This window comes from Coptis chinensis, chromosome 4 (assembly GCF_015680905.1).
Source record: "Coptis chinensis isolate HL-2020 chromosome 4, ASM1568090v1, whole genome shotgun sequence".
Classification (NCBI taxonomy): Eukaryota; Viridiplantae; Streptophyta; class Magnoliopsida; order Ranunculales; family Ranunculaceae; genus Coptis; species Coptis chinensis.
Window position 1 is genome coordinate 37,444,733 of NC_141459.1, and position 25,023 is coordinate 37,469,755.

At 37.0% G+C, this 25,023-nt stretch overlaps 1 protein-coding gene and 1 long non-coding RNA gene across 3 annotated transcripts; one reads left to right on the forward strand and one right to left on the reverse strand.

The window, feature by feature from the left end:
• Positions 1 to 1,234: 1,234 nt before the first annotated feature.
• Positions 1,235 to 6,973, reverse strand: LOC147503401 (cellulose synthase-like protein E1). 2 transcript variants are annotated; one of them, XM_086608063.1, is made up of 8 exons: positions 6,632 to 6,973; positions 4,902 to 5,214; positions 4,123 to 4,263; positions 3,899 to 4,030; positions 3,592 to 3,804; positions 2,644 to 2,868; positions 2,211 to 2,558; positions 1,235 to 1,911 (listed from the first exon to the last, which is right to left on the reverse strand). In XM_086608063.1, exons 1-8 carry the CDS (start codon positions 6,949 to 6,951, stop codon positions 1,366 to 1,368), a joined length of 2,238 nt encoding a protein of 745 aa, XP_086464189.1. In that variant the 5' UTR covers positions 6,952 to 6,973; the 3' UTR covers positions 1,235 to 1,365. The 2 variants fall into 2 exon arrangements, with proteins under 2 accessions (XP_086464189.1, XP_086464192.1); XM_086608066.1 differs by lacking the exon at positions 3,899 to 4,030.
• A 206-nt stretch (positions 6,974 to 7,179) lies between these two features.
• Positions 7,180 to 8,118, forward strand: LOC147503402 (uncharacterized). The gene is made up of 3 exons (XR_015222011.1): positions 7,180 to 7,558; positions 7,661 to 7,709; positions 8,025 to 8,118. It is a non-coding gene; the product is annotated as an uncharacterized LOC147503402 (long non-coding RNA).
• The last annotated feature ends 16,905 nt before the right edge of the window (positions 8,119 to 25,023 follow it).

The following is a 25,023-nucleotide window of genomic DNA, read 5'->3' on the forward strand; positions in this document are numbered from 1 at the left end:
CAACTCAATGCTAAAATTCGTCATAGTTTATTTACTGTAGTATTTTAAAGTTTTGTATCTAACAGCCGACACCATTATTAACAGAGTTTACAATATCTCAAATATGGAAAACAGTATTCCTGATATGATTAGCATAAACAAATAATTAAACAAAATAAACATCGTCAGACTACTCACTGTTTATAAACCGAACAGCTTTCCGAAAGCGGGAAAAATCCCGAAAGACCGAAGTCGACTGTTGCGCGAAAGGACAATCTTTCTCGTTCAAAACCTTTTCTTCTTTCAGTAAAACTCCCATTTTTTTTTTTCTAAAACTCTCGCTGTGTTTTTCCCTAAAAACTCTACGTGAGAAACCCCTTTTTATTTTTTGTTTTAAAAAAACTAACCGAAAAACAAGGATAACACTTATCTAGTTACTTACGGGACTTTTATCCCTAAGCTGATAGTTATCCTATATATGTTTTATCTATTTTCATTATTATTATTATTATTATTAATATTACTATTATTATAGGAAAAGCAAATAAAAGACTGGGTGTTATATTAATGGTCATGACCTCAGAGGCCGGTTATTAGTAATGAAGGAAATGATAGAAAAGAATAACAAACACCCTTGTGTCGTCTAATGTCGTGGTGCAGTGTTCACCTATCAGTATCACTTGGTCTCCCCCTTCAAGTGGTTGGCTTACTCTAAACAGAAATGGATCACTTAGGCGGAATGCTGCTGGGTATGAGGTGTGATAACGATGAAACTGGTGACTCTTCATTTCTTTTACTTTGGTTGTACAGAGCGAGATATCACTGTTGTTCGTTTATATGGTAGCAATTCTGAAAGGAACTGAAGCTTCTGTGCAGTAGGAATAACAAGTTAGGGATCTACTATGATTCATTATCATCTGTCTGAATCAGGACTTTGGCACATGATGTTAATGACAATGAAGTATGTGTTGTAGAATTCAGGGATGTGCTCATTAGAACATATATTGACAAGGCAACTTGGTAGATGATCATCTAGCTAACGTAAGTAGCAATGAGGATTGTATTTTGTTTCTGTGCTATTTATTAGCAAAAGAGGATCTGAAGTTTAAATTTATTAGTTTGGTACAACGCTTTGGGCAAGTATATACACTCCAATTTGAAGTCACTAGAAAATTGATTTGTACGTAGTCGCCGCTTGCTTCTGCCACACCAATCATTTGTCCAGTTCCTACTACTCGGAAAATGCAAATCAGTGTTGTCAGCCATAACATTTACATCACTTTTTCATAAGTACTCAGTAACTGTCTCTTTCAAGTTTCAAGAATTGAACGCCCACTCAAATTTTACAACTTCTCTAATTTAAAGAAAACTAAATCAAAATGTAGCTTAGTACAAGATTAAGAAACATACTGTCAGAGATAAAACAATAGATTTAACCGTGACAGAGGTTGGCATGCGGCCATTGTCTTTGCGGAAGAAAAGTCCCCGGTATAAAGGTTGATTGAGAATAACTATAAGCCCAGTTAGAAGTATTTGCAAAAACATTGATTGCAAATCATTGATATCTCTAGTTTTAATTATTCTGTTGAGTCCCCCAGCTAAGCTAAACAAGTTGAGCAGTGCGAGGGTTGCTAGGATTGTGAACATGGGAGAAGAGTTTCCGAACTCAAAGATATCTTTTTCATACCTCTGGGACACATCCTGGTCAGACACCTTGGCAGTGATCTCAAATGCTGAATTCGTATACCCAAGCAACTTTAAGCAGGTGTCAACGAAGCTGAAGAAATAAGAAGTTGTTCTTTTATACATCCACATTCTTTGTTCATTCCACCAACTTTGAAATGTGCCGCCACACAAAAGGAATTCAATTAAGCTATACGTGTTTTCAGTTATGATCACATATGCGAATGGTAAAAACCATGGGCTTGAAATCTGAAGGAAGAATGCACGTAGATTGATTAGTTTATTAGCCTTGACCTAAGTTTCAACATTCGGATATTAAAATTAAAAGAATACGAAGAAGCAACAGCACGACCAGAACAAGCTTCCTATCTTAATAATTGGTCGAAAAAACAAAAACAATCTTTTAGATGGTAGCAGTTACCCTAACAGTTGCTTATGTGCACTTGCATGTTAACATATAAATACACAATTATGTATGTAAGTGAAACCTAAAATTGATTAACCCAAAAAACTTAAACCAAAGGAAAACAGAAAAGATGTACGCTTACCCTTGGAAACAAGGAGACACCCTTGAGGAGAAAAAGGGGTGGGACGACACTATAAAATAAGGTTGGTAAGCAGTTTGGGGCCCATAAGCAGTAGCTACAATATCCCATCAGGAGTCCTAGTTTGATCCTTCCAACACCCTGTGATAAGGGACCATACTTGGATAGTATTATTTGAAAGTCACCTTCAGACCATCTCTTGTGTTGCACAAGTGTCTGTGCTAATGTGATCGGAGCGATACCAAAGAATCCCGTCCTTGTTGGATAGAAATAGACAGACTTCCATCCACGACATTGAATTGCTAGCCCAGTTATCACATCCTCAACAGGACAGCCATACTTTAATCCCATCTGTATAAAGTTTTACCAAGTCAAAAGAAAGTATCATTCTACTGTGTGCGAGCCTTAAGTATGAAATATAGACAGATATACTGACCTCTTTCCCCCATTCAGTACCCTTCTCAGAGGTGCAATCTGCAAGGATCTTTGTCTGCTCTTCTAGTTCATTTATACTTTCTTGTACTCTGTTGTCAATACTTTTCACAAATTCAACTTTATATTCCTTGCTGTACTTCCTCCCGCAGAGTGTCTCTCTCCTGTGAAAGCACCCTGTGCCAATATAGAGTGGTCCTCCAAAACCATCTAGACCCGGAAACTCCATCTTTTAAAAAATAAATAAAACAATAACAGTTCAGAGACGCACCAAACAAAAACCATAGAAGTATGAAAGCTCTTCATGGTACTAACTTCCTGAATTACAATCAATGTTGGAAACTAAACCAAATGAAGTGTACTAGTCTGATGCAGGTGCAACATACCTCTGGGTTAAACACACCATCTGAAATCACTGAAATTTAATAATCAATGGAGGGGCAAAACAGTCATAAAAAAGTTAAGGGCAATATCGTCATAAAAATTGGACCAAGAGTCACACATAAAAAAATATTATAGTGCTATTGCAGTACTGTAGGTGAGAGCCGGAACTTTTAAAGTAGTTAAGATTGGTGTTTTTAGAACCTATTATCTGTGTGTGCATGTATTAGTAGTTAATGAATGTACCTAGATAGTCTAAGACTGTGTTGCATGGGTACGGGACGGAGTGTCTGGTTTGGACACGGGTATGACAATTTGGACACGGCGAGATCTGAGAATTAGGGTCTGTTTTGCTTGTGTCTGGATGTCCGTGTCCGTGTGTCCGTACCGTGTCTGCACGCAATACAAAGGAAATTAGAGCGTACCCATGCAACAGAGGTCTAAGAGTGAAGAGTCTAAGTTATTTTCTAAGCTATAGAGTAACCTAAGTAATCATGTCATATGTATAGAGTGAAGTTTCTAAAGGAATTAGAGTTAAAGACACTTCTATAGTGAGTAATCAGAAACTCACCTTCATTCCAACAATCAAAGAACCGCCATAGGTATCATTGTTGGTCAGATTGTTGAAGCACTGAGGATATTGTACGAAAGCAATCTCATGGCCTTGTTTTTCATCCATGAAGAAACACAATGCATCTCTCACCGATTCAGAGTTGTTGGAATACATGTCACAGTCAACGTTCAGAATAATTGTCCCATTACTTATCTTTGATGACACCCTTATCTACATAAAAATGTTATCAAATGTGAACTTCTAAGCATGTGTTAACCATGAATTGTAACTACAAATGGTGTATTGATTCTAAAGCTTATATTACCAACGCATTCATTGCTCCAGCTTTAAAGTTATGAGGGTGACTGGGTCTCTTCTCTCGTGCCAAGTAAACCAACGTTGGCAAAGGAACTCCATCAATATCAATGGCAGAAGGATTTCTTCTGTCAATTAGTACCTAAAGGAATAAAATAACATTTACGAGTATGCTAAGGAAGTATGTTCATATCTACCGTGAAGCTGTCTATTGGAATATGTATGGTCTGGTACCTGAAGAATTGTTTGGTGGTCACGTGGAGATGAAACTGAGTCCCATTCAGAGAATCCTTTGTGTTTTATTCGACTATCTTCTGGAATTCGACCCAACTTAGATGCTGTTTCAATTTGATGCTCCATTGACTCGTACAATTTCTATAATATCCAAAGGAAAAATGTATGCAAATGAAAAAATAAAAATAAATAGTACAACACAGTACGTACAGTAACACACTAGAGGTGTCAACTCTTGCTAATTAAGAATGAAGAATTATTTTGTGTAGACATTCATTTTAAAAAGCAGTGTGCTTGTCATCCATTTATTCTGTTTCTGGGTTGACACTTAATCTTTTATGTAGATTACTAAAAACACAATCAAATAAAAGAAATAATACAAATAAGGGTGAACTAGTATTACCCCCACTAGATGAGCCAATTAGAATTTCCCCCCACTAGATGGGAAATTAGGGTCTCCCCCCTAAATACACACAAAAAAAATTCGGTCAACCCACTTTGACTTTTTTTTTGTGTGTATTTAGAGGGGAGACCCTAATTTCTCATCTAGTGGGGGGAAATCCTAATTGGCTCATCTAGTGGGGGGTAATACTAGTTAACCCTACAAATAATACAGAAGGTGAAAATGCACACTTTTTCAAAAGTTTTTTGAAAAATGTCAAGGGAAAGGATGATTTACTAGTCGTCTCTCATGTCTCTCGCGAATTGAGAATGTGCACCTTGCTGCAGTATGCCATCATATAATAATAAGAATAAGAATAATACTACAAAAAACGTACCTTAATGGATGACAAAACCTTATTATCAACAGGTGGGTCAGACTTTGTAGAGAAATAAGCAGCCGGGGACCTTGGTTCGATGTTGAACTTCTTGCTGAAAGGTATCCAATGCTTGGCGAACTGAGCGGCCTCGAGGAGAGCATAGAAGGTCAAATCTGACCCACCGTCGTCGGATACATACACACTCAACTTCTCAGTCGGGTAATTGTACGCCATAACTGATAAGACGGTATTGATCACCATCATAGGTGGCTCTATCGTTGGGTCCGCAGTACATACAAATATGTCCACCCCCGGCAACTTGTCCTCGTATCTGTTTCATCAACATTTGGGGTCTTCACATTTTTTTTAATTTTCATTTTTGAACAACACTTGAGGAGCGTTTTTCTTTTTTTTTGTTTTTCAGCCTATCTTCAATTTTCCGACATAACTAATTAATAATTAGGTGCAATAATTACTAATAAGTTGATGAGCACACCTTTAAAAAAAAAAAAAAAAAATGGGACCATCTGCAAAAACATGTAGCTGGCTTACTAAGAATGGTAAATTTTAAGGCTGCTTGGAGATTCAATTATGGCAGCGGTAATGGAGCCAGATGCTTGACCAAATGAGCATAAAATTGTTGAAACCATAGTATAAAATTTTGGGATATGAGTATTTATCGATATTTAATTTTTTGATATGTATCGTAAATATATCTTTTTGTTTGGAGATATTTTATATTGTTTCATATTTAAAATATCGACAAATATTGTGAATATTTCTTGATATATTACAATATATCATTTATATTTATTTGAAATATAATGATAAATATTAAATAAAATTGTTACCTACATCAAATATCTCCAAATATCAACAATATTTTCAATATTTTCAATATTTATAGTCTTATATATCACAATATTTATATATCTTTTGCTGAAATCTAAATAAATATCATCATATTTTGTACTCCAATTTGAAACAACACTAAATGACAAACAAAATTACAGTAAAAGAAATCTCACTACCATAGTATCATCCAAAGATGAGTTGTTGCCTTTGGCATATGGTACTTTGGTGCAACTTGATTTTGTTGTTGACTGGTTAGTGTCAGGCACTCAGGTCACACCACTGCCAAACCTACGGCCTACAGTCCTACACACATAAACCTAAGGCTACACACATAAACCGAAGGCCTACAGTCCAACACATACCCTCACAGATCTCTCATTCTCTCATCCTAAAAGCCACCACCGAATCACTGATATTAGGGGTGAGAGTCCAGTTGATCAATTGGATTTGGAAGATGCGGGACTATTTATTCGGTCCACACACCCAAGTTGGGTATTTGGTATCTTAATGCGACCTATTCCAGGCAAACTCTGTATTTTAATCTAGAATAATCTTGGACAACTAAACGGATTCACATGCTTTTTCCTCAAACGACATTGGTTTATACTTTATAGTTTATAGTCTCTCAAAGGCTGATTAGCATTTGGGACTTGTCGGTAGAGTCAACGACATAGATAATCTAATCCTTAATGATTAGTGAGTAAACTTAAGGCGAAAAAAAAAAAAAAAAAATAATCACATATTCACATCGTATAGACTTCTGGAAATCATCTATCAAACTCTTGCCTTCAAAATTAGTTATGTAAAGAGAACGAGTGTCAAAAAAAGTAGCTAGCCTACCTAGGAAGAACTTTGAACTGAGTCTGAGCAGGCAGAGTAGTTTGATTGGTTACCTGTGAGAGAGTCTGTCTCTGAAGGTATAACGATATACACGATTCCAACGAACAGATTGAGTCAAGACCCAGTAAAGACCGAACCACAGTTCTGCCAGGAACATGAAGATCCAAACCCATCTTTCTTCAATTTTCACTGGTACATGAGTTATTCTATAGACCCATATCATGCTGATACCAAGGAACATGGAAATGGAAAACAATCTGTATGCATTTTTACCCTTCCCTTCCTTTGTCTCAAAGAGTGGAAGATATCCTTCTCCCTCACTCCCACTTCCCATCTCTCTCTCCTTCTTCCTTTCCTTCTCTGAAACAAACATGTACTACATATATGTGCATTATTATCATTTTTTTTTTGTTTATTATTATTTATCTCTGACACTTTTTGTATTACTCCATTGACTAGCGCGACTGCGCAGGGAATGACGTCCAGACGTCCAGACGTCCAGGTAAGGAACTAGTCTATATCCCCTATATCAAAATCTAAAGGGTGCTGTATTGGGCGCCACTTATATTAGATCGGGCAGCCTCCGCCCAAGCCCAAACAACAAAGCCCAAACAATAAAGCCCAATACACCCCCCCACCAAATCGAAACCGGCAACAACCTACCATTACCGGTCGTCTCTTTCGCCCAAACCCTTCGAAACCCTAACCCCAAATTCGAATTTCAAATCTCCAACAAATCTCCAACAATCCCGATTCGAGTTTCTCCAACAAATCTCCAACAATTCGAATTAAGAACGGTTGTTGTTTTGGCCAAAACAACAACAAATCTCCAACAACTCGAGTTTGCAAAGTCTTCGGCTGGGTTTGTTTGTGAGGATTGCTGCTGATCCGTGAAGAGGCTGGACGCAGTTTCCGTTCTTATCAAGTTAATAAAAAGGAGTACCAATTGGAGAAATCTGAAGTGTATAACCATACTAAAGGTACTTTCTTGATAGAGATTTCCTTGGTTATCTATAATTGGGATAGTATTCCAATGCAGCTTAACCCGACACACAATGATCTTGATTACCCTTATTATGCAGAGCGGATCAAGATGGTGCAATCCAACCATGAGTTCGGCACCTGAGAACGGTACATCTTGCAATAATATGAACCCTATTAGGTTATGTTAGTGTGAATATATATCAATAATATGAACCCTACTATTAGGTTATGTTAGTGTGAATATATATCTCAATTATACTGTATCTGAATGTAAATTTATTTGTCTAAGATACTAAGCTACCGACCATAATGTTGGATTAAATCTTGTTCTAAGAACATCTGCCGGTTTGATTTAGTCGTAGTCTTGATGTGCCCAACTCATGTCACAATAATGTTAACTCTTATTGCCTGAAAGTAGCTAGAGTTTATACTAATATAGTAATACACTCATTTTATTTTCAGTTTACCTACTTGAGTGTTGATTATACTGAAGAATTGATAGAGACGAACTACCAAACATCTCATGGAGGAATCGCCTTTGTGCCCATCTACAGAGGTACTTGTTGAATTTCTCCAAAAGCATTGTGTGCCCAACTATGGACTTGAGTGTCGTAATTTTCTTTATTATACAGTTCAATTATATGAAACCATCTGTGTTTTAGTCTGGTACAACGCAACTAATTGTCATTTTGCAAAATGAAGATAAAGTTTGTTTATGGAGTAAAACTATAAGGAAGAAAATGTAAGAAGAGATAACAGGAAAAATTCAATAGTTAGTTAAACTGGTATTATAGCATGACATGTTCACTTATAGGATCTGTTGTGTCTTTTACTGATTGTGTGTATTCTAGGCTTCCATGCTGTTGATATGTATTTGGGTTTCCTCGAATTTCCAAATATTGTTTGACACGGCAAGTCGGCAACAGTGTGGACTGAATAAGTTACGTTCTTTTTAGTTGAACGCATTTGGCCATTGGTGTAGGTGCATGTCATGCTAGTTCCATCTGCATTCAGAATGTGGATTAATGGCTTGAGTCATTGTTGTTTCATTATTGTTTACCTTGGAATAAAAACCTTGTTATATTGATTACTTGATGATTAATGGTGGAGAGCTAGAGATATTGATTCTTTGAAGTTATCTCGTGTTTTTGTTAATGAGGGTTAGTTGGGTATTATGTTTAGGGCCATTGCTCTCTTTCTACTTTTAGTGTTGTAAGTTGTGAATATTTAATTCTTAATGGAGGAGAGTACTATGAATGTGAGGAAAGCTTCGTCTTGGCTATAAGATTGCTTTCTTCAGACTCTTCTGGTCATTTGTAGGAACTCTACGCACATCTTAGTGTAGCTATGTTGGTCGGTGTGAGGTCCACTGGGAGGCCATAGCAAAACTTTAGAACGGTCTCAAATGTTTCTACTCCTCTCTCGGAAGTTGTCTAGTTTGAAGTCGTAGCCATTATCCGAACTATGAGACCCACGATTGAGTTGACTCAGGTACTCGCTTCTTGAAATCAAAGGAAGCTGCGTCATCATCACAGAGAGGGAGGAACTGAATTATGTATCGCCCTTGAAAGTTTCATTCATTGAATATACTGTGTGGTCAAGTTTAAGTCTGGCCAAATGAGTTCAAACTTGAATATCTAAATCTAGTGTATTATCATGTGTTAAAACAGAGAAATGCGAAATGCTCTTAGTTAACCTTGTGATTTTCTCAAGTGGGCATTGATTTTGTAGGTTCATTTTATAGGATGCCAAAACAGACAAATTTGAATTAGTAAAGCGTTTAACCTATTTTTTTTCTAGAGGGTTAGCTTCCTAGCATATTTTATTTTGTAGGTATAATTTCATTTTGCCCAACAAGACTGTTTCTTTTCATGTTTTTCTTATAATTTCTTAAAGTATTGTATATTTTATGCATCTCTGCTTGAAATCTTTCTGAACTTCATAATGTAAAGGCACCAATTTCCTATCAATATCACACCAATTTTATGCATCACATTATTGATTTCCAGGTTATGACAGGTTTAAGTATACGAAATGTTGACTAAACAAAGGAAACTCTGCCCAAAATTCGATAGAATTTGGATAGTGTAACGCCTCGTATAAACTAAAGTTGTTTACAACCTATATTTTGTGAGATAAATTGATGGAACACGATGACGGTTCACAACCAATCGAAGATTTCTTGTATAAACTAACAAACGAGAAACCAAAATCATTTTCACTTGATGAACTTAAGAGATTTACGTCAAATCTCGAGAAGAATGTAGGTGCTTGGTGGGTTTGGAGGCGTCTACACAAAGCCGAATTCCTAATGGTGTCAAAATAGCAGTGAAGGTACTAAAAGACAACAATAACACAAAGGAATTTTTACCAACCTAAGAATTTACAAGAATTGGAAAAGATTGTACAAGATGCTAATGATAAAAGTTTAAAATTCCCAATTGGGCTCTGGGCTTTTAGCCCTAATGGGATTGGGTTCTGAGGAATGGGATGGTTAATTTGGCTTTAATGGATAAGATATTGAATGTACTTGGAAAAAGGTTAACAAATAAATGACCGCTCAAACGATTCTCGCTTTTGGGAACCGAAATTTACTAATAAAATGACGACGAAGTCCTTCTAAGTTAGAAACGTGAGTCAGAAATTAAGCTATTTGAGTTTGTGGAATTTGAGTTTACCAAACATTTTCATTTTTCTTGCCTTGATTACCGGGATAAGAGTGAAGCTAATGAGATGCATAGAAGTATGAGTCCGGCTACCACGAAACTCGATTCTTTCGGGATCAAATCCCAAAGAACCATTACAAGTTCTTTGTTGGTAAAATTCCCATCATCTCATCTAAGGGCGTACATCTAAAATCGACTGAATATGATGTTTAAGCACAATAATGTAACTCATATAGCTTATCTAGAACAGCTGATCCACACTACGATACATAATCCTCAAAATCAAAGACAATACAAGATCCGATCCACGTTTTGCATTTTTTTTTATTGGTACAAAATCTGATCAGGTTGAGAGTTGAGACATAAATATCAACAACAGGCCAATAAGGTCTAACTTATAGGAAGCTTAAGGGTTCCATATATGGCCCTCTAGCATCATATACCAAGCACAAAAAAACTCTTGCATGGTTATCCCAAAGTCCTTATTTATCACTAAAATGTGTCCGCACACACGATGCATGTTGAAATGTCCCCGCAGAAGGCTGAAAATTCCACTCAACTTCCTTTGAACAACTACGTGCAAGAAGAACTCCCAGATTGCACTCTCATTACTCGGCTAGGACACATTTACAAAACTTTAACCTTAGGAGCATCCTCGTCCCCATCCCTAAAGCACTCTTTCTATGGCACCTTATCTGCCTCACGGTACCGTCGAGAACAAATATTCCTGGCGAGATTGTCTAGTCAATGAGTTAAGATTCAGGGTAGAAAAGTACAATGACATATTGACATGGACTACATCGACTCGATTGTTGGATTTGACTTAAGGGTATCCTATACTCGATTCAACAATTCAATATGCATGTTGATGTCATGAGCAGAAATTGACAAAGAAGTTCACCAAGAATGGTCGGGAAGCCCCGCAAATATTGACCTTCGAAACATCTTGCAAATGAACGAAGAATTGAAAATGAAGAAATAGCTAACTCAATGTTCTTTTTCTTTCAAAACGTTGATTGATAAAAATTCTGCGTGACAAAAGTAACTCAAATGTGACATTTCAAGGATAAGTAGAATAACCAAAATACTCTGAATAACGTTAGAACAGCTGAGCCTACAAGATACCAAGATACATTCACCTTTTTCCTACACTATAAATATCTCTACCAGTTTGTATTTGGTGCTAATTTGGTAGTGTATCTCTACCAAGATACACTGAATGTTTTTTGTTAGTACTAGTTGAATGTACTGTTATGCTTATTTGACGATTTATAGGTAGATGTTGGTTTTGAGAGAAATATGAATGTGAATATATGGGTTTCGAGTTTGGACCTAAAAGTTTGAACAATCTGTATTGTGTAGGAATTGATAGGTTTAAAAGGTCACATTAATGGATAAAGGAAACCGCTTGCTAATTAAGATCATTATATGTAATTTGTAACATGTTATTATGGATTGAACATTTTGTATTTTATTGATCCAAAAAGAAAGAATGACTATGATAAAATACCATGTATTTAGGAGTAGTGCTCATCTTTCATACCTAGTATTTTCCTTTAGGGCCTGATGTTATAAGAGAAGATACTTTTACCATTTTATGATTAGTGTTTCTATACATTCTTTTACTCACCTTTCATACTGCTTATGTTCTTGAGTCTTGACTAATGAGTAATGACCTTGATCACATGCAACTTTTACGAAGTACTTGCTTAAGGTCCGATCTGGGAACAAAAAACTAAAGCGGTAAAGCATTATAGGTGAGAAGCTTTCTTTGGTTTTCAAACTTACTGAATGTATGTTATCAAGGTGGTTTTTTTGGGTGGTTTCCCCTATGCTTGACGAGGGACAGAGTCAAGTTCATTTTGTTGTAGAGAGAGTCCAGTTATTTTGTTGTAATACTTGATGTACATAAATGACGGTTCATACGTAAACAGATCTTGTATATATATACATTTTTGCAATTTGTCGTGTAAAAGTTAGGGTTATATGTACATATGGTTGTTGGAAGGATGTTATTATTGATTTCCGTGTTATGACAGTTTAAGTATACTGAAATGTTGACCAAACAAAGGAAACTCTACTTCCCAAAATTCGATAGAATTTGGATAAATAACACCTCATTCTATTTCTTCATATATACTTGGAGTTATCATAGCAAGCTTATAAGTCTATTAGTTTTACTGAGATGATCTCTTTTTTCTAGTGGTTTTCTTTGTACATTGTTTATTTAAATATGGTTTACTAATACTTGTTTTATTTTTCTTTGTAGCGATGGGTCCTCGATCAAAGAATGTGAAGAATGTAGCGAAAAACTACATTAAAGGGTGTTAAGAAATTGTTTGGTGGCGGTTCCTCTAGCGGTGATGCAGTTGGAAGAAAAAGACATAGGCGCACGGCTTAACGGCATCGGTAGCGTAGGGACCATTTGGAAAAAGAGGTTCTTGAGGTTCCCGAGGTTGATTAGTTTAGTGAAGATAGTGTAGATAGTGTAGATAGTGATATTAATGTAGGTTTAGATGTAGGTTTAGATGTAGGTTTAGACAAAGGGAAGAGTATAGTAGAAGAGGAGAGTGAGGAGGAGGAGGGAGAGGAGAGGAGGGAGGATGAGCGGGGATGATGATGTTGAAGAATATGTGGTAGAAGACGCGTACCACCGATGGAAGAAAGCACCTCCAAGATTGGATTTCGTAAGAAAATCCAATGATGATTTGGAGTTTCAAAGAGGTGTGTATGGGGAGGCCCGTATGAGTCGAGTTGTTGTATGACTATCACGTGCATGTCATTTCGATGTTTGGGAGAGAAGGGTATTATTTTGTTTTTCTTGTGTACTTTGATTTTCTTTTACAAAATATTTTGTTTCGCTCATATATATCTAATGCGTGCTCGGTTGTTTCGGAGGGATCGCGAGGCGTTGAAGTGTGTTTCACACTTAGCGGGTTATCCCAATGGAATTTCAAAATGAATGTGAAAGGTCTCCGAGATTTGCCGTGCAGTTGAGAAGGACTGGGTTGTTTGATCTCGTGGAAGGTTATCACGAGCATATGGATCCACCATTGATCTTGGCGTTTGTGGAGAGATGGCATCCGGAGACCAACACCTTCCATATGCCAGTTAGGAGATGATCGACTTTGGACGATGTTGTCCAAATCTGTGGAGTCACAGTTAGAGGAAGAGCGGTGCAAGGGGACAGTGAGCTGAACTTACAACAATCGATAAATCTCTTACATCTTGGTCTGGGGCTCCCTATTGATTTGATTAGGGCGGAGATGGAAGCTAGCAGGTTCACTTCAAAAGTAAGGCTAGAATTCATCCGGAAGCATTTTGCGAACAAGATTCATGATAGCCCTATATGTGACGCTTGAATGTGGTAGAAAGGCCTCGAGTTTCCAGGATGTTCAACGGACTGTTAGAGCTTTTATTCTGTTTTTCTTTGGATGTGCCGTTTTTATTGACAAGTCTGGGACTGGAGTGCCTATATGTTATCTGAGGCCGTTGTTGAAATTCAGTGAGATAGAAGAGTATGCATGGGGTGCAGCAATTTTGGCGTTTTATATAGAGGTCTCGGGGCTGCCATGTGAGGAAGGTGAAAGGGGTTACAGGGCTATATGACTCTTCTACAGGTAAAATTTGAGTATTTTAGAGTTTATTTTTTTTAATGTTAATTTTATTACTCTATCAATATGTTAACTATTTGTGTATATCTAGGCATGGATCTATGAGTATTTTCCGGTATTCATGACAGTCCCAAATTTCAACTATATCTCGTCTCAGCCGCGTGCTCATAGACACATCCCAGTCGCTCCACACTATTACGACACAACGTATGCATTGCAGTTTTATCGAGCGATAATTGATGATTTGAATGAGTTCAATGTAAGTATTAAATTCAATGACAATTTGGTATTTAAGTTTGTTTATATTTATTTTTTAGTAATTGATCATTAGAGTTGTTAATGACACATTTGATTTTGTTTCAGTTGTTTGGCATCCCTACAAAAATATCGAGATACAAACCCGATCGATGACATTGCATTTTTGAGGGATTGCTATGTTTTTTCAACATTGTCGAGCTTTTACTTGTCGCAAGGGTGGTGCGTCGGTTAGGTCCGCGTGCAACTTGTACCTAAAGATCCTCCAATGCCAAATTGGAGAACAAGAACCGTGGCGGGACGCGGTATGAGGTGAGCTGGACCAATATTGGGCCACTTTATCGAGTCGTGGCGGCAGAATCACGTGATTCAACTCTGCAACCGAGGACCTATTTCGTCTTATCCATGGGAGTGTCATCAAAACTACATGACTTGGTATGCGAGGAATTCTCATGTAGTTTTGGTGAACCCTGAGCTTCTTCCGATTCATCCCTCCCTGGAGACACTGCCTAACTGTTCACCGATTGTAAGTATTGTGATTTTTAATTGAGTTTTCTCTAACTGTGATTTTTTGCATTCGATTGGTAACTTATCTTGATTTTTCTTTTTTTACGTAATCCATCGTCATCGATGAAACCAGTCGTTTGCTAGAGAGAGGTCTGCAATTGGTCGGAATGATATGCCGGAGGAAGCAAGGTCCTCCTTCGAACAGGCGTACAACTTGACTAGGTGCAAGTACATTGGTGGGCGCTATAGTTGATTTGTTTCAGTTTAGGGTTTGTAGAATGTGTTTGTAACTTTGTAGTTTAGTTTGATGGATGTAATTCATACATTGATGGATATGATGTTTGCATGAATGTTTGAATGGAATTTAATGTTTAGGGTTTAGGGTTTAATGTTTGAATGTAATTTGTTTCAGTTTAGGGTTTAATGTATGAATGGAATTTTATGTATGGATGAATGTTTGATATCTGATGAATATGGAATTTGATGTATGGAATTTGATGTATTGATGTATGGTTTAATGTTTGAATGTTTGATATCTGATGAAAAGTGGAATTTGATGAATATGAAAGTGTTGTAAAAAACAAAACAAATTTTGAAATTTTTTCTTCCAAAATCGACCCGCCATTATCGTTTGGCATAAAGGCCAAACGACCTCGCCAGATCGTTTTCCTTTATACCAAACGACCACGGCAGATCGGTCACTTTAAATCTCAAACGACCCATGCACATCGTTTGGTCTAAAGACCAAACGACATGACGACATCGTTTGGTCTTTAGACCAAACGATCTGGCTGGTCGGTTTTGTATTAAAGCCAAACGACTTCACCGTGTAGTTTCGGTCATTATTGACAACATACGAACGTTATTTCAAATCATTCGATTGCGGTCCGAATCAACTAGTCGATCACTCAATTGCCATCCGAATCAACTTAGTCGATCATTCGATTTCAAAATCACTCGATTGACGTCCGAATCAACTTAGTCGATCGCTCTATTTCCAAATCACTCGATTGCCGTCCGAATCAACTTAATCGATCACTTGATTTCCAAATCAAATCAAATAAAAGCCCTAACATTATTTCCAAATAACAATAAAATAAAATAAAATTACATTTGTTCCAAATTACATCAAAATATCAAATTATATCAATATATCACTTAGTCGATCGCTCGATTTCAAAATTTGCCGTCCGAATCAACTTAGTCGATTACTCGATTTCCAAATCAAATCAAATAAAAGCCCTAACATTGATAACATAAAATCAAATCAAATTACACTTGTTCCAAATTACATCAAAATACAAATTACATCAAAATATCATATCGACAACATACAAACAACTTAGTCGATAACATGTATCGTTGGGGTCTTCAACGAGCTCATTTTCCCATATTAAATTGGGAATGTTCAATGCCATAAATTGCAATTGCCTTCTTGTCAAGGCCAAATTCCAACTTTCAATAATATCATATCGAGCTCTAAGCCATTGATGACATCTTGGAGGAACGGACAATCTTCAACAAGTTCAACATTGACAAAATGATTTCCACCAACATGTGCTACCCAACACTTGGGTCACTCTCTCGGATTTGCTTGGGTTCTCGGCGGCATGAGAAGGAAGCACCGACTCTCCTAAATGCATAAGGACAACATTAAATCTTGAAGCAAATAAGTATCCAAAAAAAAGGCATGCTCATCCACTTATTTAAGGGTGCATAACCTTCTTCATGTAGGATTTCCTTCATCGAATATAAAACCTCACTTTGATTGTACAAAGTACAATAAAGGGGGAGTTGTCGATAAAGCTCTTCGACAACTCCCTTCTCATCCGGCCATTCTTCTTGACTTCTTCCTAATGCAATGCAGAAAGCTCTATAACCGCAGTTCCATCGCCAACAAAGGTCATGGACTCTAACAATGTATTTATGCATTTCTTCAGAATATCCAACCCGTAATCCTTAGGACCCTTCGTCTTTCCAAAGTCTAAGCCATCTCTCACATTTCGTGGTGTGACTGTTTTGGAGAAGGCTTATTTAGTGGTGTGGTTGTTTTGGTGTTTTGGGAGAAGGTTTATTTCTTGGTGTGGTTGTTTTGGTGTTTTGGAGAAGGCTTATTTGTTGGTGTGGTGTGGATGTTTTGGGTTGGTAGTTTTGGAAGACTTCTTTCTTGGTGTAGTGTGGATGTTTTGGGTGGGCTTAATGTTTGGTTGTGACGAGACCCACTCTTCATGGTCACGTTGAGAATGTTCAAAATGAGATGGATCTCGCTTTGAAGAGTTATCATCTCCAGTTTGAAGCTTTCTCACGCAGCCTACCTTTCGGCCGACCTTTGGTTTTGCTTCCTCACAAGGCGGTACTAGCCATGTACTTTCCGCACGGCAATCTCCATAAGCTTCCTAATCATAACCCTCTGCTCTTCTTCAGAAACCATTGCAAACCTATTCATGAACAAGTCCATCGAAGGTGCAACATCGGGACCAACACCCACTGACACATTGGGAGAAGCAGACAATGTTTTCCAAAAGGGGTCGATAGCAGTCAAAGGGATGGACCGCTCTTGCTCTTCAAACTCAATTAATTCATGAGCACATGGCAGTCCATGCACTACTACAGAATAACACATTTACCACGGTAAGGAAGAAGTTTTATACCACTGTTCTACCAAAAATAGTGGCTAATATAGTTATACCACGGTCGAAATTTTGTTTGTTATTTGTTTATTAGTTTACACCACTGTTTCGTGTAAACCGTGGGGTCTAGTTTGCCATAAGCCACGGTTCCAATTATTTATGTATTTTAAACTACATAACCGCACTGTTTCCCTCAAACAATGATTTATAACTTTTTTTATTTTGGGCAAAATAATTAGCTACCGTGGCTTTTGAAGTTTTACACCAAAAAACCTCACTCTCTCAGAACCGCCTTGCGCTATTCACTCTCCATTTCTCCAACTTCTACTATTCTTTTTAGAAACCATTTTAATTTAACTGTGTTGAGCATCTTTCAATCGTCGATTGAAGTGGTTCTGGAGAGACGAAAGCAGAGGCTCGAATCCCACTAATTTAATTTACCTCTCAACTGGAGCTTCAAAGTGAATCAGAAAGGAATTGAATCGGTTAAGCCTTATATCTCGAACTTGATTTCTATCTCAAATTCTCTTCCGCCAAGGCAAGCTATTCTGGGTTTCTCGTTTCTAAATTCATATTTGTTTTTTTTTTAATTGTGATTATAAAGTCTATCTATTAAATTTCTGAATTTTACCTCAAAATTCATGCTTATTTGTTCTTTTGAGGAAACCTCATGAGTCTTCTTAGCGCTTAAATTAAATAGGGTTGGATACTTAATTAGGGTTTTCTCTCTGTTCTTCCTTGTTGCTTTCTAGTGATTTATTTTAGCTATACCAATCTGCAAGTTTGATTATATGTACTCTGAAGTTGCTTGCCTTAAAACCGCTTTTGATTGAACGAGTATGTTGGTTGGATGATGTGTGTCTCGAGCAACAAATAACAACGACCAAGTAGCAGCTTATATCTGTGTTTTCGGTTTATTGTCGATATATAAAGTGTTTGATAAAATGTCGCAATAATGGGGATTTTATTAAGGGTTAATAAATTGTCTCCCCAAGGTCTTTGATTAATCATTTCAGCACAAATTTAGAAGCAAGATTTAATCAATGGTTTAATTATCTTTGATACTAGTATTGTTTTGCATAAAGCTTTCGCTTTGCATCGTAAATTTTTATATGGATATAGTAGCTCAGTGAAATAAAATCTACTGGCATATCAACTTTGCCTAGGATGATAACCTATTACTTGTCGGTTTCGTCTTTATACCTTTTGCGCCTCTATTACATTTGACTATAAATGGCCCCACTTATAATTGATTTTGGCATGTAGAAGCCCACCTGTGCTCATTGTTAGCCAATATTGTAATTGCTTAGGATTAGACTATATAAAGTATTTTCTTTGGACTTAAGGTTATGTAGTTTAAAATCTAAGTTGGTAGATTTGTGTCTTAGCATGTGGTATTAGTGTTTTTGTTAATCATTGGTATTAACATAAAGGCTTTTGGGTGTAAAAGTAAATCACTTCACCTGTTTAGTTTAACTGAAACTAATTAGGGAACTTCACTATTTTTTTAAGCAATTTCACAATTCACAAATACCTTTAACTGGTTATCTTATTGTTACTTTAGATTGTTCCTCTTGTTACCTCGATCTGTCCTTGTGTATCTTGTACTTAAGCATAGTATAAATTGCTTTGGGAATGTCTAAGCGACTTCCCTGCAGTATGCATTTGGCTATGTGGCTTACATTTTGCTGATAGAGGTATGTGAAGTGTTATTGGATTTCCTTCCCTTTCATCAGTATCTTTACTGTTTTCTGGTTTTTATTTTTTGTAGTACCTGTATAAGCTCGACCTTTGTGATACTTGTATCTATGCAGAACTTGAAGGTTCACGAAAAACATAAGGCAATTGTTTTCCTCTTACGCTTCAAAAGATTCCGCAAGTCCTTTTTGTTCGACAACGCCCAATCGGGCCAAGACAAATCAAATGCCTTAAACCCCCTCCTCCCCATGGGCCTATGGGTCAATGTCATCATCCAATTAATTATTTCTCGTAAGTGCATGTTCTTTCCTTTTAAATATTTTAGTAGATATTAGCAACTAATGAGAAAGTATCTTACGTTCTTAGTTTTAATTGAGCCATTTGAGGGTTGTAGAGGACTAGGACCACTTTATCGATAAGTAATCTTGATACATATGACTTTGGTTAGTTCATGACTTTGGTTAATCTATATTACAAGTACATATGGTTGTAGGCTTTGGTAATTGGTATGTGTGTTGTGTTGTGTAGTCTTTGGTGCAAGTGCAGGTGTGTTGTTTTTGCGAAGGAAGAATTTGTCCACATTCTTCATCGCCATGCATAGCTTGGATTCGCAAGGGGGGAGCTCCAAATACATAGGTGTCACGCTTCACAAATGTGGTCGTTGGGAAGCTTCATATGGGACCTGTTCCTCGGCAAGAAGTAAGAAATCTCCAACTCGACTCCATACATTTCTGAGATGTCTCCAGATGTAGCTATTAGGCCTAGCTATTGGGCGAGCTTAGCAATAAAAGAGGGTTTTGTTGTTGGTGTTGTTCTTGGTGGGATAAAAATAAGAAGGAAATAGAGTTCTTGCAAAATACTAGAATTTCATTTGTGGGTATTGTTGTATGTAGCTGTTGTTGCAATTGTTGCTGGTGCTTATTATTTCCACTTTTCCAATTCAAAGGTATATAAAACCACTATTCTTGAGCTTAATGTTGTTATTTCCTTATTTTGGTTTGTTGAAATGTTGTGTATGGTAGCTAGAATTCTGAATGTGTTTTTTATTCAATTAATTAATTGCATTTGCAGCATTACCTTTCATTTGGGGGAATTTTATTTTATTTTTTTTAAAAGAAATCGATAGACTATAGGCTATGGACAATTTGTTTTGAAGTCTCATTGTGAAATTATGCAAACTCATTCTAAACTTTTATTTAACTTTCCAAGCATTGAACTACAAATAACTTAGTTTTCCCCACCATGCAGTTACTTTTAAGTGAGATTTTATACTAAGAAATGACCACGCACTTAACCCCCTGGAAATAATCTATTACTTTATACTAAACCTATAGGAATTGAATTTATAGGCTCTCGAAAGACGGGATACTAAGCCTATAGGAATTGAATCTCAAGAGTACATGTAGGTATTACATAACTCTTTTCGTTGTCGATCATTTTTTACTGGTTATATGTCGTGACTTGCCTTGTTATAAATCATTAAGGCCTTTCTTGTATTTAATTTTGTGGTGCAGATGGCAACTTGGATAGAGATGAAGGATACTTGAAGCAATTAGTAGTCGGTTAGGGTATACGTAATCCCCCTGGTTAGTGTTTTCTCTTAGCTATTTGAATAGGAACTTTTGGTGTATTTGCGTGATGCATGTGAGGTTCGCATAATTGGAATTTATTACTGTTATCGCCACTCATGACTATGAGAACACTCTGGTACATACTTTTTTCTCTTGCAATTCCTTATTTATAAGATTGTACCATGGATCACTCTCTTTTATGATTTTCATATATAATTGGTTAAGTTAAAGAGGAGGCCGATGGCTATACTAGTCTTCTGTGTGGGCTATTTCTATTAGTGACTTGCTAATGCCTACCATAGAGGCAAAGCATCTGATTCATGCCCGGATGGAGGACAAGGTGAAAAAAAAAAAAAGATTAGTCGATCACGGTAGTGTCTGCGAGCCCTTGTTTGCTATGTAAGTTTTTGCGGTCTTATGTTTTTTCATTGGCATTTTTCGGTCAAAGTATGTTGTGATGAGCTCGGCAAAGATCAATTTTTATAGTGCTAGCCCGGTTGTGCTTTCTTTTAAGATATATTGTTGCTAATAGAGCAGCGGGGTTTGTTTTAGCTTCCATCCGCAAATTAAACTACTTAACTAAACTTAGGGGTGCTTAATATATTTTCTTAACCCATGCGGACATTGCATACGCCATTTATAGCAAATCTTGTGAGTGCAACTTCTTGTATACAATATCTTGTTCTTGCTTCTTTGGACCACGACTTCTCTTCATATTATTTAATTCTGTCCTTTCTTTTATATATTCATTCGAAGAGACTACCATATGCATCCAAGAGCTTCAGTATGTTGTTTTTAAATTTATGAGAATCATGCATTTAAGTCTTAAGTGTTGTAGTGATCTCATTTTGCAAACCGTTACTTAACCGCTTTCGGCATTGGTGAAACCGTTAAGTAGCTGGGTTAATCAATGAGAAGAATATTGCTTAAATTTTCAGGTTATGACAGGATTTTTATTTATGAAATGTTGAAAATACAGATTCTCGCTAAAAATTTTCCGAAAAAGTCATGTATCTTAGGTATATATAGTTGTTTGAGATTTGGGGCGTGACACTTTCCTAGCTCGATAGATCATTTTGTTGTCGCTGAGTGTGTTGTGTAGGGGTATCAATTCGATGAAGGGGAAAAGCAAGAAGACCAAAAGAAAAAAAGAATTGCATGCTCTCCAATCTGACGATCATCACTGCTATTTGAGTAAGGTATTATCCGGGTTCTTTATGCTTATATTATCCGAGCTCTATGTACTTGTAGCATATTTATTTATATCATGCATTCACTTACCTTCGTCTGTTAGAAAGGTGCCAAATGCTGCATTTTTTTTGTAAGCTTGCTTGTTAAAGAGTCCACAGGGGGATAAATTCCTTGAATGAATATATGCCACCGATTTTAATTGTTTTGATCCTTGAATGAGTACTTTTTTATTTTATTTTTTAATCACGACTATTTCTTTTTGTAGGGTGACCAAATTTTGTTTAATCTTGGCTGAATGTTCTTGGGACGAGAATGCCAACATAGAGGAGGATGTTCTTGGTGAAGTTATTTCGAATACAAAACAAAATAGAATAAGTTGGTTTGGAGGTTTTTTATAATATATTTGTATTAATTATAATTTGGATTTTCGATTGGGAATGGATTGTTTTCAAATTGTGTTAGCAATTCAATGTCTTTGTGTTGGATGTGTAAATTTATTTCTTTTGTTTGTGTTGCACTATGAATTGTTTATTTGAGCAATGTGTTTTTAAATCCAGTGTGGATATATATGGTGAAAATGGGCAGGTTGCAGGTTGAATAAATATGATTGGAATCAAATAATTAGGGATTTTTATATAAAAAAATATATATATATACTATAAACCACGGTTTGATAAGAACCGAGGTATAAGCAATTTATATAACCCACGGTTTGTAATGACTATACACCACAGTTTGATAAGAACCGAGATATAATCAGTTTATATAACCTACGGTTTGTATCCAACTGTCGTATATATTATCACTATTTCCCACGGTTTGTAAATATAAGACCAAACTTTTCGGACTATTAACCACGGTTTGTAAATCCTAATACCACTGTTTTACTTAAAACCGTGGTATATAAGAGGTACTTTTCCCCACGGTTTTGTTAGAAGTATTTGTCACGGTGGTTGTTACCACGGTATGAAAACAGTGGCTAAAGGCTTTTTACCACCGTGTAATAATAAAGATATATGAGCTTTTCTGTAGTAGTAGTGATGGCTCGTCTAAATAGCACCAACACCTTATCTCTCCATCTTTAACACGCTTTTACGCGGGTATCTATTTCTTCAAATAACAAGTCTAAACACTTGCGTGAGACAAGGCCTCCGAAGTTCACGAAACAAAGGAATCCGGTGGTGGTGCTGAAGTTACAATCATACTTCTCTCGAAGGTAGCTCTAATTTCTGACATCCGGATCTCTAGAATCGGGTGGATTAAGCTAAACATACTCAAAAAATCATGACAGGTTTGCATTTCCTAGTACACGCTTCACCGAGCATGAGACCCTTCAACTCTATTGGTCGTTGTACTCCCAAAGTGAATGTGTTGGTCGATCCAACAACATACGATCGATCCCCGTGAGAGGAAACCAAGTCTCTCGCAAATAACAAACAAAATTGAGTACTCAACCCCGTAATATTTTTCCAAAGCATCCCATCTACTTTGAAAATAACCTCTCGCTCTTTGATTTGACTACGTTGTTCCACGAAACTGGGCCTTCTACAAGTTCAGAGTTGGAAAAATATCGTAACATTTTGAAAGGACGACGTAGCGATATGCCATCTACATAGATGCTTGTGTGCGTTAGGAAAAACTCGTCACGCACTCATCATCGGGGCTAAGTCCCCGCCGCATTAACGATCACGGATGGACTTATGTCACCAAGCAAGCCACTAAAATGATGCAGGGCCCACTCATAGTCGACCGTTGTTTCAGATCGGCAAAGACTGACACACGGTGAAAGATTTCCATGTTGAAGTCACCCCAACAAACCGCATTTAAAAGGCCACCGATACCGTTAGTTTTGTAGGTAGCGTCTAACATGAAAATCGTTGGAAAAGTCCGAGCCAACTTAACACCTTCCTCGATGGGCCCATAACAATCCCGTTATCTCCTCGGTATTCTCATCCCGCCTCAACTCCTCAAAATAATGTTCTTTTGCTAACAACTCACGCAATCTCAGAATTGTGTGAGACCGCTCATATCCAATTTCCTCTTCTTCTTGCGCGTGTAGACTTGGGATATACTAGAGATGTTATCATGATACCTATTCTTGATGGAATCCAATATTTGTTTAGGTTTTATTCCACACTTACTCATCTCCTCGACAAATACTTTCGAACTCGAACGGTTAGTCGAAAGTAGCAAATGCATGTCCTTCAAGGGTCTTCGCCAATGGATGGTTGTGAACACCATTAAGAATCGACAATTTTCCAACTATCGACAATGCCGCGTTGGAAAATACCTTTTAACTTAAATGGACATCCCGATTTCTTGGTTCCCCGACCTTCTCTTATTAGCCTTCTCTTAGCCTTCCTTCTTGTGTGACCGATACACACCCGAAAGCACTCACAAGCCAAATTCAATCTTGCTACTTTCGGTTTCCTTTGGCACACTCCGACTTTTCAATGACCACAACAACATTAACTTGTCTTCCTCTAGCGGTTGCCCAATCGATTGCCTCGCCACGCGTATGAAAGACCTAAACACATAAAAACAACAACTATTATTAATACACTAATAAAATTATATTTAGAAAATTTTAAAAAAAAAAATGAAATCAATGCCTACTCAATCATACCTCTTTCAGAGTAAAAATTTCTGTTGTATCACTTAAAATCGGGTTGACAATCCACATCATTCGAAGTTTGCGAAGATCGGTTCCCGGATAGCGGCAAAGAATTCTACATATAGAAAATAAAACAAGAGTCTCAAACAATGCATTTAGTTTCAAACGACCCAACCATGTAGTTTCATCAAGAGTCCAAACGACTTACATGTAGTTCTATAGTGTAATGAAACGACCGCCCATGTAGTTCTAGAGGTAATGAAACGACCCACCATGTCGTTCAGAGTGTTCTCAAACTACACCGCCATGTCGTTCAGTAGTGTTCTCAAACTACAGGCCCATGTCGCTTGATAGTGTTACCAAACGACCCACCATGTCGTTTGGGCTCGGTTTTGCATTCATTCATTTTGCATCCATTCATTCATTCATTCAATCAATCAAATGTTTTGTATTCATTTTAATCAAGTGTTACCTCATTATTTAGGTTTGCATTTTGTCGCCGACGATTTCTCGAATTTCATTTGCTCGACTTGTCGATCTTCAAATTCTTCTTTGACCTTCAACATTTTGTTCCACTTCTTCACTTTCAACATATCTTCTATTTTCTCCTTCTCTAATTTGTTGTTCTTCTCTAATTTGTTGTTGACATCAAACATTACCTCAAATACTTCTTCTTCATCTTCATGTTCCATTTAGAGAAAACTTGAGTGTGTAG